At 39.8% G+C, this 14,533-nt stretch overlaps 1 protein-coding gene across 1 annotated transcript; it reads left to right on the forward strand.

Moving 5' to 3' along the window:
- Positions 1-704: 704 nt before the first annotated feature.
- On the forward strand, positions 705-13,514 carry rpl35 (ribosomal protein L35). Its single transcript, XM_028809143.2, has 4 exons — positions 705-782; positions 3,923-4,059; positions 5,317-5,398; positions 13,322-13,514. The coding sequence occupies exons 1-4, from the start codon at positions 780-782 to the stop codon at positions 13,469-13,471; spliced, it is 372 nt and encodes a 123-aa protein (XP_028664976.1). The 5' UTR covers positions 705-779; the 3' UTR covers positions 13,472-13,514.
- The last annotated feature ends 1,019 nt before the right edge of the window (positions 13,515-14,533 follow it).

Here is a 14,533-nt window from a genome sequence, read left to right on the forward strand (position 1 = left end):
GCCCAGTTAGTGTATCGTGGTTTGCTTAATTTAGGCTGACCTGTACAGAGCTATTTCAAAATACTATCCAGCCATCCATCATCCAACCTGCTGAATCTGAACACAGGGTCACGGGGGTCTGCTGGAGCCAATCCCAGCCAACACAGGGCACAAGGCAGGAACCAATCCCGGGCAGGGTGCCAACCCACCGCAGGACACACACAAACACACACCAAGCACACACTAGGGCCAATTTAGAATCGCCAATCCACCTAACCTGCATGTCTTTGGACTGTGGGAGGAAACCGGAGCGCCCGGAGGAAACCCACGGTGACACGGAGAGAATATGCAAACTCCACGCAGGGAGGACCCGGGAAGCGAACCCAGGTCCCCAGGTCTCCCAACTGCAAGGCAGCAGCGCTACCCACTGCGCCACCGTGCCGCCCCAAAATACTATAATTATCATAAAAAATCGTATTCTCATTAAAAAATGCTCAGTATCAGGAATTACGATGCATAAAATACTTGTGTCGGTATCGATTTTAAAAATAGTGATATCGCCCATCCCTAAATAACCCTACAATTCCGTTTTTCCACCTTTCCCCGTTCGCTCACTGGAAAGTCCAGCCGGGCGCACTTCACCCACAGACAGAAGAACGGAAAATTAAAACCCGCCCTTGACGAATGGATCATTCTATTTCCCCCCCTCTCAAACGGGCTTATGTTGGATCGCTCCACGACCCGGTAGAGCTTCCCTCTGACCCTTCGCATTTCCTTTCCTGTGGCAGCCGAGTGCGACAATGGTGAGCTTTTACGCGTTTCGGCTGTAATCCGTTGCAATCCTTTTTATTTACGGTTTGTTTGTGATATCTGAGCAGTCATACTCTTTCCCCCTTCTACAATAAGTGGAAATTGAATGTTATAACTGTGTTCCGAACCTGAATTTAATATTTTTTACGTGATTTTCTATTTTCGGGGGAGGAGGGGTGTAATAGTGGCTGCCGAGTATCTCTGGTTTGCGAAATTGTGAGCACAGTTAGAAAAATGCACTTGTTATTTTTCGTTCATTATCCTGCTCACCTTTTGCATTAACATTAAACTGAAAATGAGTTAAACGAAGGAAGTTGAGATTCTGAAGTTCTTTAGTCTGTTTAGTTTAGTTTTGTTCGGTAACAAACACGTTGCAATTTACTGTTTAAAATATCCGACACTGAACTAACTGAACAATGTATTCCACCACATGATACATTTAAAAATAGCTTTGCATTCATTTTAACTCTATAACCTGACTTGATGAATTTAATTTATCTTATTCATACTGGATTTAGGATTATTTTAAGATCTTCCGGGTCTTGGCTCCGTTCACCAAAACGCTAGTCCGTTTGTCCAAGTTAAACTGATAGGCGACAATTTTGAGATTTTAAGGCAAACGGGTAGTGCCTGTGTAGAAAATGATCGCAGGAAGAAACCTGGTCAAAACCGAGTGTGTTAAAGTGGGCAAGAAAAAAACATTTCAGTAAGCTTTACACTGTAAAAAATGATTTGCTGGACGTGCTCAAAAATGATGGCAACATATACTTTAGGCAATGTCAATGGAGTATATTCAGCAACTTGTATACTTAAGTATGTTGGTTTATCTTGGAATATGTTAAAAATAACATTGAAGAAATAATAAAATGTAATCCTCTTTCCGTTTATATTGATATAAAGTATCTTCTCTATCTTAATCCCAAGGGGAAATTCGCATACTCCAGCAGCAGCATACTGATACAAAAACAATATTAAATTAAAGAGTAATAAAAATATTTTTGATTTACCCTAAATTAAAATAAAGATATAGGTTTAACACATTAATCTTGCCATTACTCTTCAAAAATGTTTTTTGTTTTTGCTTAATTTTCAATGTCAAGTTTGTCTGTTTATGTAATAAAAAACAGTAATCTATGTAGGTATATTGAGTGTAATTAGTATTCACCAATACTAAACCATTTCCACCATGCCAACACAAACAGTTAAGAATGCGGGAATGTAGGAAAGTCAACTGCATAAAACAGATTTATTTTAAATTAAATCTGCTTAATTCAGCTATGTAAAGTGAAAATGGGGTCCCCGTGTTTTGAGTGATTAAGTGCCAATTTCAAGTATGATTTTAATAATACATTTTATTTATATAGCACCTTTCCCATGGTCAAGGCATTCAGAGTTTAAGAACGGCAGGGTATACAGTATATAGCATTGTACTAAACCAGATAAATAAAGAAGATTAAGACAGTAAATTCAGAGAAAAACACCTAACAGACAGCATAATTGATGGCATAGCACACACACATACAGGTTACATGAGCATCATGACATAGAGGTAAACTGAGAGAAGGGTAATAAAGTCAGGTAGTGCTAAAAGCCTTCCTGAACAATTAAAAATAAAATAAGGTCAGTAAAGGTAGCAGTACTTGAAGCTGATTATGCTTCAGATAAAAAAAGTATTTTAATGGGATTGTTTCAGCAATATTGTGAAGATGTGACATCCAAGAGAATTATGTCCAAGTGACTAGAAAAAGCTTCATACTATAGCTTTAATATTAGTAATATTCAGAGGTGATATTGAATGTTATAATAACTTAAACTGGATAGAGAGAAAAACCCAGTTAGTTTTTTTTGAGGTGACAGAAATACAGGTGGTAGATACATATGGTTATTGGGAAGTCTTATTTCAAATCTGTTTACTCAACTTGAAATTTGATTGTTTTGCAGTTAATCTCTTAATTTATATTTTGTAAACCTGTAAAATGTGGACAGGGCCAGAGTTGCATTGGAGATTATTGAGCAATTGGAGTGCCATTGATTTGACTTTTGCCTGTAGCACACTGTGGAAAGTCTTCTGACGGAGTGCTTTATATTCTTTCATGTACTGTTGGTATTGAGTTGATCCTCCTTGGTGCTGGTTGTCCTCGTTTAGATAGTATTTTATTTTTCCCAAGGGGGTGGGGGTAATTTTGCTTTACAGAAGTTTATGGAATATTAACAGCAATAAGAACTGACACCCTCAAATATATACCATAATTACTAAAAAGAGGAAAACTTCTGACTTCTCTAAATGTTGTCTTTTAAAGCTTTTCCCCAGCATAAAATCCACCCTACGTGGATATAACCAAAATTATAAACAACTACATTATTTAAGTCTTTTGGAATTATTTTGGTTACATCACATTCATAGTTGATTCATTTGGCTGTTTTTCCAGTCATAGAAACTTGTACTCACTTGTAGCAGCCTTCTCTGACACATCGTTTTTTTAAGTTGGATTCGTATGAACAGAGTATAGGAGTCTATTGGTGAATTTTGCCTCTTGGCGCCTTGGATAAAAATGTCTGCCAAATAAGCAGTTGTAAATTCCACAAGTACTTGAGTGTCCAAGTCAGTGACAAGATGGACTGGACTCTTACAACAGAGGAACTATATAAGAAAGGGTAGGGGCAGACTCCCCCCCCCCCCCCCCCCCCCCCCCCCCCCCCCCCCCCCCCCCCCCCCAGAAGACCATGCTTCTTTAATTTGGGTAGTGAGCATGTTTTGAATGTTCAAAACTCTGATGACCTATCTTGCATAATCCAATTTAGTTTAAGGTGCCGTGTTCTTGCTCCATTATTTGCTTGTTTGATTTTGTGTTTTATATTGGATGAAAATGTGTGTGGTGTGATTTAGTCTCGTGTTTGCAATTTCAACTATGCCAAAAGTTAGTTTTTTGAAAGACTCCCAAAAGGCATTTTAGATAGAACTTGATTTTACTCCATGTACTCACCCTTGTGGTGTTGTAGTTTGCTTGCACTGCAGTGCCAGTACCCCTTTATAAAATGCTGCTTTCATCTGTGGCGTTCAGCAACAAAAACAAATGTGAACCTTTCTCTTTTCAAATTTAAAGAACTGTCCCTTTTGTCATTTCTGGTTCAGGCAAAGATTAAGGCACGAGATTTGCGTGGTAAGAAGAAGGAGGAATTGCTGAAGCAGCTTGATGACTTGAAGATAGAGTTGTCTCAACTCCGTGTCGCCAAGGTGACTGGTGGAGCTGCATCCAAGCTTTCTAAAATGTAAGTACAAATGAAAATGAATGACTGTTGGATTATTGTAAATACAAATGTTTTAGATTATCCCTAGATTATGGATGCAGTGTTATTGATTTTAATGTTGGATGTTCCATTGTACCTCGTTTTACTTAATTTCATTCCCCAGCAAAATCAGTTGCTGTCTGTATTCAGTTTGCATTTTCTCTCCAAGTCTGCTCGAGTGCTTTCTCTTGTTGAGATGGCTGTTCTAGTTCACCAAAGTGATTTAAATGATTTGGTCCAAATCATTGTCTTGCTGATTTATTATATCATTTAAAAATCTTAATTTGAGTACTCCTAGCAGTATCATTCCCTCCATTGTTACATTCATGCTATGCAGCCAAAAACAAAAAAAAAATAATAAAAAAAAGTGATAAATGTTTCATGGTGTGCAATGAAAAGACTGAATAAAACATGGCTGCATATACAGTATATAATGAGATGAACAGTTCAAGTTGCTTGGTTTATGATTCTTAGAGAGCTGCATATCTAGGTTTATGATTCTTAGAGAGCTGCATATCTAGAACAGTCAAGTGAAAGCATTTGTACAACTTACTGAACCGTTCAGTACTTTATTTGATTGTTTCTAGTGTACAGTCGTTTTATTTTGACTGATTCATAATTTTATCCCTATGTCATTTCAGAAGAAAAGGATAATTGGTCATACATAACTTAATGACTGTTTACATTTAATTGAAAACTCAATTGATTATGTCTGAATTAATAATGAATTAATTTAGAAGAACACTTTAGCTCACAATCTCCACAAGTTTCTTGGCTATTGGTTAACTAATGTGTTCACTTGCCCATTGTCATCTCATCTAGTACAGTTCTGCAAAGTCTTCTTTGCTGCTTTCCTCATTTAAAATTTAGTAAGTATAGAATGCTGAAGGTCCTACACAGCTTGTCACATAAGGCATTTTAAGCCACAATGTACAAGATCTGAATCAGACCAACGCACTGTTAAAAAATGTTTAGAAAATATGAATAACTTTGAGTAATTTCATAAAATTTGTTGTTCAGATAGCTTTCTCACCTGTTATGGCATTTCTAAAACTTTTATTTAAAAAAAAAAAAAAAAAAAAAAAAAAAAAAAGTTTGAGCTGGAAGTGTCCAGCCTCTTTTAATACAAAAAACTAATTTGATTTTTGACTTGAGAAAATTTGTTTTATCATTTTTTTCTAAAACGAAGTGTTTCTTTACCTCTTGCATTATTTAAAATTTACTTTTTTTTTTCTTCAGCCGTGTTGTTCGTAAGTCAATTGCTCGTGTTCTGACTGTCATTAACCAGACACAGAAAGAGAACCTGAGGAAGTTCTACAAAGTAAGTAGAAATTGGATATCTGTGTTTCCTACAGCATGGACCCTGTTTATACTCGTTAACCTGACAATTTTCAATTAGTTTACTGTCCACTTGAGTGTGTTAAATTAGTAAGTAAACAGCAGGGCCATTTTGAATTGTAAGATTTTTTTTGTGCATCTGTTATGATGGTTCCATCACAAAATGCCTTGCTGCTAAGAGTGGCAGAGTGGTGGCTCTGAGGCTAGGGATATGCACTGGCAGTCAGAAGGTTGCCGGTTCGAATCCCATTAATGCCAATAGGGACTCTGCTCTGTTGGGCCCCTGAGCAAGGCCCTTAACCTGCAATTGCTGAGCGCTTTGAGTAGTGAGAAAAGTGCTATATAAATGCAAAAGAATAAAAAAATAAAAGCATTAAGGTACTGTAAATAGAGCACTGAACACTCATAACATGATAAATAGCCTCTGAACAGTTTATTTGGATTGGTGGAGCATGATTGCTGAAATTTCAATTCATAATTCTGCCTAAGTGAGGTATTTGGATTAATTTTGCTTTTCTTATTGAGTAAAGCGAAGTGTGTGATGTGAAACCATAACTTTGCAGGCATCGTTCTGTATGAACAATGTCTGGTACAGCGTGAGCTAGGGCTGTTGCATTCATATTTGAATTTTATGTAAATAGTAAGAGATGATTAGTAAAAAAAAAAACAATGATTGCTTTTATCTCAGATTGCTGTTATGTGAGTAACTTGAATAGATAAAGGATTATTGGTCAATCTGGTGTCCTGTCCAGGGTTTGTTCCTGCCTTGTGCATAATGCTAGCTGGGATACGCTCCAGCTCCCCAGGGCGACCCTGGTCTGGATTAATTGGGCTAGAAAATGACACTGCATTGTTCTACAAACATGTAGTTGTATTTGCCCTGAATTACTTATAAAATCTGGTACTTCTGAAATCATGTGGTGATTATTTTTGTTGAAACTGACACAAAGGGACTTGACAGAGCTAATAAAAGTACATTCTGAAGATAAGCATATTTAATCTTAGAACATGTCAGGGGCATCAGCAGTCAAGATCATTTATTTTATAAACTTGTGAAGATTGGACAAATCTTGATATACTTGAAGCACATTGATTGAGCAAAATCATTCATGTTGAAAGTTCAGCAATGCCCAAGAGGTGTAATTCTATTAAAAACTACACATTTTCACTCCATTTTATATGAGATATAGAGCTATTGTATATAAAGGGAAAGTCCAAATAAGAGTCCTTGAACACATTTCAAGCATAGGATTTCGACCCATGTGTCTGGAAGTGTATACCAGATGGTAGTTTTATATTTGTTACAAATATGATGTGCTAAGATGCCAGTTGTGCACAGTTCTGGTTTTGGAGAGCTGTAATTATCTATCAGAAGACAAATATTAACCTTTGTATAAAACTGTTACTGACACTTTAGAATGCTTCAAGGTGCATTTAATAAAGAGAACTTTAAAGACACAAGTAACCATGTGGCAGTACACCCTAATTAGTGAGAAATCAAGGTGTGCCCCTGCTAATGTTCATTAGTCTTCAGTGGCAACAATACCAAAGCTTTGCAGATGTTTGAAAAATCTAGTTCTTTTAAGATAGAGGCAGTACATGTTCAACTTTTTTGTTAAGTACTTGTAAAGAAATACCTATCAAGCAGAAATTTTATCAGGCAAGAGGCTTGTCTTATTTAAGAAAAGCGTAACAGTGGTGTGGGACAGATGGTAGCTCAGCACTTAAGAATGCTTTGTATGAAATCAATTATTGTATGTAATAGATGAACATCTTTCTGTAAAGTGCTGGTATAATCTTTATGGGAACAGAAAAAAAAATCAGCACTTTTAGAAATGTCAGGTATGATAGAATGGGGGCAATAGAGTAATCCCTCCTCCATCGCAGGGGTTGCGTTCCAGAGCCACCCGCGAAATAAAATCCGCGAAGTAGAAACCATGTGTTTATATGGTTATTTTTATATTGTCATGCTTTGGTCACAGATTTGCGCAGAAAAACAGGAGGTTGTAGAGAGACAGGAACGTTATTCAAACATTGCAAACAAACATTTGTCTCTTTTTCAAAAGTTTAAACTGTGCTCCATGACAAGACAGAGATGACAGTTCTGTCTCACAATTAAAAGAATGCAAACATATCTTCCTCTTCAAAGGAGTGTGCGTCAGGAGCAGAGACTGTCATAAAGACATAGAAAGCAAACAAATCAATAGGGCTTTTAAGTATGCGAAGCACCGAGGCACAAAGCTGTTGAAGGTGGCAGCTCACACCCCCTCAGTCAGGAGCAGGGAGAGAGAGAGAGAGAGACAGAGAAAAACAAACATGCAAAAATCAATATGTGCCGTTCGAGCTTTTAAGTATGCAAAGCACCATGCAGCATGTCGCTTCACTAAGCAGCTGCACAGAAGGTAGCAACGTGAAGATAATCTTTCAGCATTTTTAGACGAGCGTCCGTATCGTCTAGGTGTGCGAACAGCCCCCCTGCTCACACCCCCTACGTCAGGATCAGAGAAAGCGCAAGAGAGAGAAAGAGAAAAGTAAGTTGGGTAGCTTCTCAGCCATCTGCCAATAGCGTCCCTTGTATGAAATCAACTGGGCAAACCAACTGAGGAAGCATGTACCAGAAATTAAAAGACCCATTGTCCTCAGAAATCCGCGATACATATTTAAATATGCTTACATATAAAATCCGCGATAGAGTGAAGCCGCGAAAGGCGAAGCGCGATATAGCGAGGGATCACTGTAATAAGCCATAGAATTACATAAAGGTGTTTCATTAACAGTAAGTATTGTAAAGCAAGAAATTGGAGAGAAGGTAGTGGCCCTCCAGCAACTCTGTTTAAGACACTGAGCTTTACCTCTCACTATTGTTTGACTGCCAGTTAAGGAAGGGTTGTAAATCTTAAAAATCAAAGTCAAGTAAAATGAAGGCATAAGAAACTCCATTAGCACCAGTAATTGGCTACTAGTTACAACAGTAGCAAAGACAAAAAGATGCAGCATGCTCCATCTTGGATCTGAGCAGGGTGTGAAAAAAAGTTCAAATAACAACACCCTAACATCTGGCCAGATATCCACAGATACCTTTGTTCCATCATAATAAAATAGAAAAAGAAATGGAATATGTATTTAAAAAGTGCAGTTTTGGCTCATTAAAAAAGTCTTGTAGTCCTGTTGTAGAGGTAGTAGCCCTGTTTCCCAGCTTGTACCTTTGATCATTTAATTTCTAACAGACTTTTGACATTTAGTTGGCCTTTTTTTTAAATTAGAGGTCTTAGAATTTATCAGATGGTCACATTCAAATGACTTTGTCTCGGCCCATGATTGTGCCCTACCGTATGTCAAGTCTTTTTTTTGTTTTATAATGAAACTGTCCTTTGTGTGGGAGTAGTGTAGTGAATGTTTAACTAAAAATGGCAGGTTTCATGTTATAGAGCGGTTTATTTGGTCTGCTGAAGCCGATGTCACATTATGTGACTTGTAGTTGTGGGGTATGTCAAAATATCCCAACTGCAGTGGCCGATTGCACTGCCGGACCATGTCAGTTTAAATGACGGAAAATTGCTGCCCATGTTACATTTAGTGATCATGTGCCTACTGTCATGCCGCCTATTTTTTGGACAGCCAATAGCGTGTTGCTTGACAGAGCCGGCGCTCTATAAAAGGTCAACAGGTCAGGCGAGTTCAGCAGCATTCTCAGCCCTTTTATTGTGTTTTTTCCTTTCTGTCAAGGTGTCTAAAACATGAGGCATCATACGGACAAGCTTGTGTTTCGTTTGTGATGTCCAAAGCCCCCCCCATGCTGCCTAATGGGGCTAGCACAGTAGCAGTGCCAAGTTCAATTGCAGTCTCAGCCCACCCCTTCCCCACCACAGTTTTGTTTTAAAACAAAATAGGTAACATTAAAGATAAGTCTCTTCTTTTCAAGGTTGTGAACGCCCGTGTTTTTTATTCCTTGTCCCTGCCTTCTATGCATTTTATCCCCAGATAAGCATTAATTGGTGGTTGACTCTCCAGCACACACAGCCCATCAGTAAGAATAAAGACAACATCAAATCTGTTTGATTTTATCGTCGTGAGTTGGTGTGTATGTCGCATTAGGTGACTGGGAACGCATGGGGACTGAAAATTTCTAATGTGACACAGGTTTTAGGTAATAGCTGGCCTAAAATGTGAACATTGCAACGATCGTCTTAGGTATTCGTAAACTGTTTACCTGAAATAAACAGTAACTTTTGACCTCAATAGCCTAACAAAGAGGCCTTGCCTGCATAATGTACAGGAAACCATGGAACATACTGGTTTGTTTAATGGGGACAAGCAATGCGAATCCTGGTGTTAAAAATGCAGCACTGTTATTGTGCACTGCTCTGTGGCGATTAACCTTTAGCTGTTTAGAAAAGTGTATGTAACCGAAGTCTGCAAATGTGCTAGAGTTTGGGCCAAAGGCTGGGAAACATAGTGAAGCTGGGCCAATTGCTAGAGGAGGTGCCATAGCAGACCCCTTAATATTGCTCATTCAGCTGTCAGTAGGTGGTATCTTACACCACAGTATGTTATTTGAAAAGCTCTAAATGTACAATTTAAGCCCCCATTAATAGACGTCAGTTACATCATTTTAGCTTGCCTTGGGCAGTCGTGCTGCACTCCTGTTTACTTCCAATCATGTGGTGTGACATCTCCTGTGTCTCCATCAGACTGGCATTTGACTCACCCCAAACAAAATCAAATCGGTATGATTGCTGTCTTAAATTGTAGGGACAGCCTTTTGTGTTTGAGAGCCGACATCCTAGAAGTACTCGCATATAGAGCAGCTGCAAGGAACAGCGTGCATTTTACACCACACAAACAAAGGATAGGCAAGACTGACTTGTGTTTGATCGTATTAAAACAGATTGGAAACGTCCTATGGGTTTGGTGTGGTAAGACTACAGCAGATCTTGCCACACCTGGAAAGCATTTGTGTAGGCAGCCCCACTGTCAAGGCAGCTTGTTCATTGGCTGTCAAAACATAGCAAGCTAAGGTGTCTTTGCAAAATTGAAACTGAGTTGAAAAGTCATCCCCTGTGAGATATCGAGTTGTGTAACGACCTCCACAAGGCACAGAGATGTCTAGCAGCTGCAGTCGTATGACGTGCCCTCCGAGTAGAAATCCCGTAATATGCCGCTGTCTTAAGGCACATCCTGAATTGTTTTTACATGTTGTCCATTGACCTTTGTTATCCTGCTTCTCACTAAATTTGTTAGAGGGACAAGAACTAAGGAAGCATGTAAACGTAGCTGTATGAGACACTCTGCCATACTGAGATTTCTTTTTAGATGATAATACACTGCCCTAAAATTCCATAATTGTTTCATTGCTCACTACCCTGAATTTGACCTCTCCAAACTGAATTTCATATTTAAATGCTCAGTCCTGCTTAACATGCAGATTTAAATTGGCCAAATTGCCATTATCAATAATTGGCATCCACAGTTCATCTCAGTCTGCACTTAGTTTCACTGCACTAAGTCTGCAACAAGATCTCAAGAGACGTAAACTGCTTTACTGCACAGATCCTTCCCTCTTGCCTGCAGATGAGGAGAGAATGATGGGCTTGTTATGGAGATGCTGCAGCATCTTGTCGTGACTGGAAGGAAACTCCATTAAACCTGGAGATGAGTCCGACTGAGCCTAGAAGAACTTCTTCTCCTTTCAGCTGCTCCTGTCAAGGGTTTCCACAGCAGATCATCTTCCATATCTCTCTGTCCTTGTCATCTTGTTCTGTCACACTCATCACCTGCATGTCCTCTCTCACCACATCCATAAACCTTCTCTTAGGCCTTCCTCTTTTCCTCTTCCCTGGCAGCTCTATCCTTAGTACCCTTCTCTCATTATACCCCTCATCTCTCCTCTGCATGTCCAAACCAACACAATCTCGCCTCTCTGACTTTGTTTCCAAACCGTCCAACTTGAGCTGACCCTCTAATGTCCTCATTTCTAATCCTGTTCATCCTCGTCACACCCAATGCAAATCTTAGCATCTTTTAACTCTGCTACCTCTACCTCGGTCTCCTGCTTTCTGGTCAGTGCCACTGTCTCCAACCCATATAACATAGGTGGTCTCACTACCATCCTGTAGACCTTCCCTTTCATTCTTGCTGATACCATATGTCACAAATCACTCCTGACACTCTTCTCCACCCATTCCACCCTGCCTGCACTCATTTTCACTTCTCTTCCACAATCCCCATTACTCTGTACTGTTGATCCCATCCATCCATTATCTACCGCTTATCTGAGGTTGGGTTGCAGAGGCAGCAGCCTAAGCAGGGAAGCCCAGACCTCCTTCTCCCCGGGCCAGCTCCTCTCGGAGGACCCCGAGGCGTTCCAAGGCCAGCCGGGAGATATAATCCCTCCAGCGTGTCCTGGGTCTGCCCCATGGGGCATGCCTGGAACACCCCCCCTAGGGAGGCGTCCAGGGGGCATCCTGACCAGATGCCCGAACCACCTCAACTGACTCCTCTCAATGCGGAGGAGCAGCGACTCTACTCCGAGTCTTTCCCGGATAACTGACCTCCTCACCCTATATCTAAGGGAAAGTCCAGCCACCCTGTGGAGAAAACTCATTTTGGGTGCTTGTATCTGCGGTCTTGCTCTTCTGGTCACTACCCAAAGCCTGTGGCCATAGGTGAGGGTAGAAACATAGATCGACTGGTAAATCGACAGCCTTGCCTTTTGGCTTGGCTCTCTGTTCACCATGACGGACCATTGCAGAGCCTGCATTACTGCAGATGCCGCACCGATCTGTCTGTCAACCTCCCGCTCCATTCTTCCCTCATTACTGTTGATCCCAAGTATTTAAACTCGTTTACCTTCGCCAACTCTACTTCTTGCATTCTCACCATTTCACTGACCTCCCTCTCATTTATACACATGTATTCTGTCTAGACTGAGCCTAGAAGATGCATTCTGTAAATTGACATGTGACTGGAGATAGTCGGCTGCACCTTTTATAGCCCATCTGATGAAAATCACAAATGGGTGCATTGAGAATGTGCAGTAACTTGATGTTTCTGGCTGTTCTCACTTTGGTTTGATGACCTTCAAAGTGTTTAATTATTTGGCCGTATTCCCTACTAGAGGTCACTAACACCATTGCTGAGAACAGCCTGGGGGACTCCTCACCTACCCCTAAGAGTGTCTTAATGGATAGCTGGCATCACTGTACACCTTAACCCACAGGCCTTTGCTTTGCCCACGTGTTTGCTGCCTTGTTGCACTCTGTGGCATTGCGGGATTCTCCAGTTAACGCGCTGTCAGTGAACACCAACTGGTCACGAGTGATTGGCACCAGCAGTCATTTAGCTGCAGTTCCTCAAAGCCTCCTCCTCCTCAGAGTTCTTTAAGTGGGTCCATTCAGCCTCTCACTGTTCTCTCCTGAGATGCCGGTTGATCTCTTCTGGGGGTTAACAATAAACTTGGCATAAATTTGAGTCTCCTGCTTGGTATTCTTAGGGCAAACACAAGTAGAAAGTATGCACTTGACTAAAATGAGTCTATGAAATTAAAACTTGTACATGGATTTTTTGTTCTTTTTGCGTTGTGTAGTCTTTAATTGTTCTGATCACTGATGTTTACTTTTGCTAATGCCTCTTGCAAGACGAGTCACTCAGCACTGATGACATTTCAGTAGATTCAGTGTGAATGGATTCTTGCTAAAGCAACTCCTCCTGAGCAGTTTGCAGGCTGATGGCCTTTTATTAAACCTACTGGTCAGATGGTACATGTTGTCGCTCTTTAATTAAGAGTAATGCCACTTTGTGCTGTAGTTCCACGTTTAAAAAAAAAAAATAGAAATAGTTAAAAGATCTGAAAATGATAGATTTAGTATTTCAGTGGGCTTTAATTTTTTCTATTCCTTTATTTTAGGGGAAGAAATACAAGCCTTTGGACCTCAGGCCTAAGAAGACCCGTGCCATGCGTCGCAGGCTTACCAAGTACGAAGCCGGCTTAAGGACCAGGAAGCAGCAGAGAAAACAGCGACTGTACTCGATTCGCAAGTTTGCTGTCAAGGCTTAATTTTGTTATGTGTACCGAATAAATTTAAAGGGGAAAAAAAAAACTTCCATTTGTGGTGTTCATGTTTAGGAACTTTTTATAAGTTGAAATGAGCTTTATGGCAATTTAAAGAGTTTCACAAACGTATTCAGTGCTGGTGTGAAAGGAGTATCTTGCATTTTAAAAAACTGAAGTTTCACTGTTAGTTGGTACAGTAAACGTGCTTCCAACACCTGCAGTTCTTCACCTCCACCCCATCACAGTACAGTAGGATAAAACTTTTACATAAGACACAGAAAGCCGTTTTGCTCACTTGGGACTTTGGTTCATTTAGCACCTTCTTCATTCAGCATCTGAAACTGCCGGACTTTGTATTGTCTTGTTTGTCGTTGATTTTTTTTTAATTGGTATTTTATCAGATTTTAGTTATTGTGTTTGGGGAAAACCAAGTGGGATTTGCATGTGTGGGGTTTCTTTTTTTATATACTTCAGAATCGGTTCACTGTATTGGCCAGTTACACTAATGTGTACTAGGAATTTGTCTCGACAGTAAATCACCAAAGGGAAATTTAGGTGTTACAGCAGCTCACAGCAAAATTAAAACAAGTACATTTAGATTAAATAACTAAAACACATATATCAAATGAAAACTTAAAACCATAAAATACCATAAATAGAGGTATATTACCAATCCAGAGTAGTAAACACAGTGCAGTGTTCACAGTATTATGTGAAGTAAATGTGATACATAGGGTGACCAGTAACCACAGAAAGTGTCTGGTGATGGATAAAGCACCAGTGATTAGAGTCTGATGTCCCGTATTATGGGTCCAAACATACAAAGAACAACATGTAATACAAAAGAAATAGAAGATCATCAAATATGATGCAGCATACAAGGGCAATACAAAAAATAAAGCGATAGTCCAGGCAGGCTAGTGGGCAGGTGTACATAGATGCTGAGTAGAAGTTCAGACCTAATTAGCTAAAATAACTGGACTTGGAAAGAAACTGTTTAGGTTGACATGTTGTTTTAACTTTCACTGCACAAAGATGTTTGCTTCTTAATCGGGGCGTCTCCTG

The sequence above is a fragment of the Erpetoichthys calabaricus genome, chromosome 9 (assembly GCF_900747795.2).
Source record: "Erpetoichthys calabaricus chromosome 9, fErpCal1.3, whole genome shotgun sequence".
Taxonomy (NCBI): Eukaryota; Metazoa; Chordata; class Cladistia; order Polypteriformes; family Polypteridae; genus Erpetoichthys; species Erpetoichthys calabaricus.

Bases quoted from the DNA above. Each gene is read 5' to 3' on its own strand.
- rpl35 (XM_028809143.2), top strand. The intron at 4,060-5,316 runs GTAAGTACAAAT...TTTTTTCTTCAG, and splicing joins GCATCCAAGCTTTCTAAAAT to CCGTGTTGTTCGTAAGTCAA. The intron at 5,399-13,321 runs GTAAGTAGAAAT...CCTTTATTTTAG, and splicing joins ACCTGAGGAAGTTCTACAAA to GGGAAGAAATACAAGCCTTT.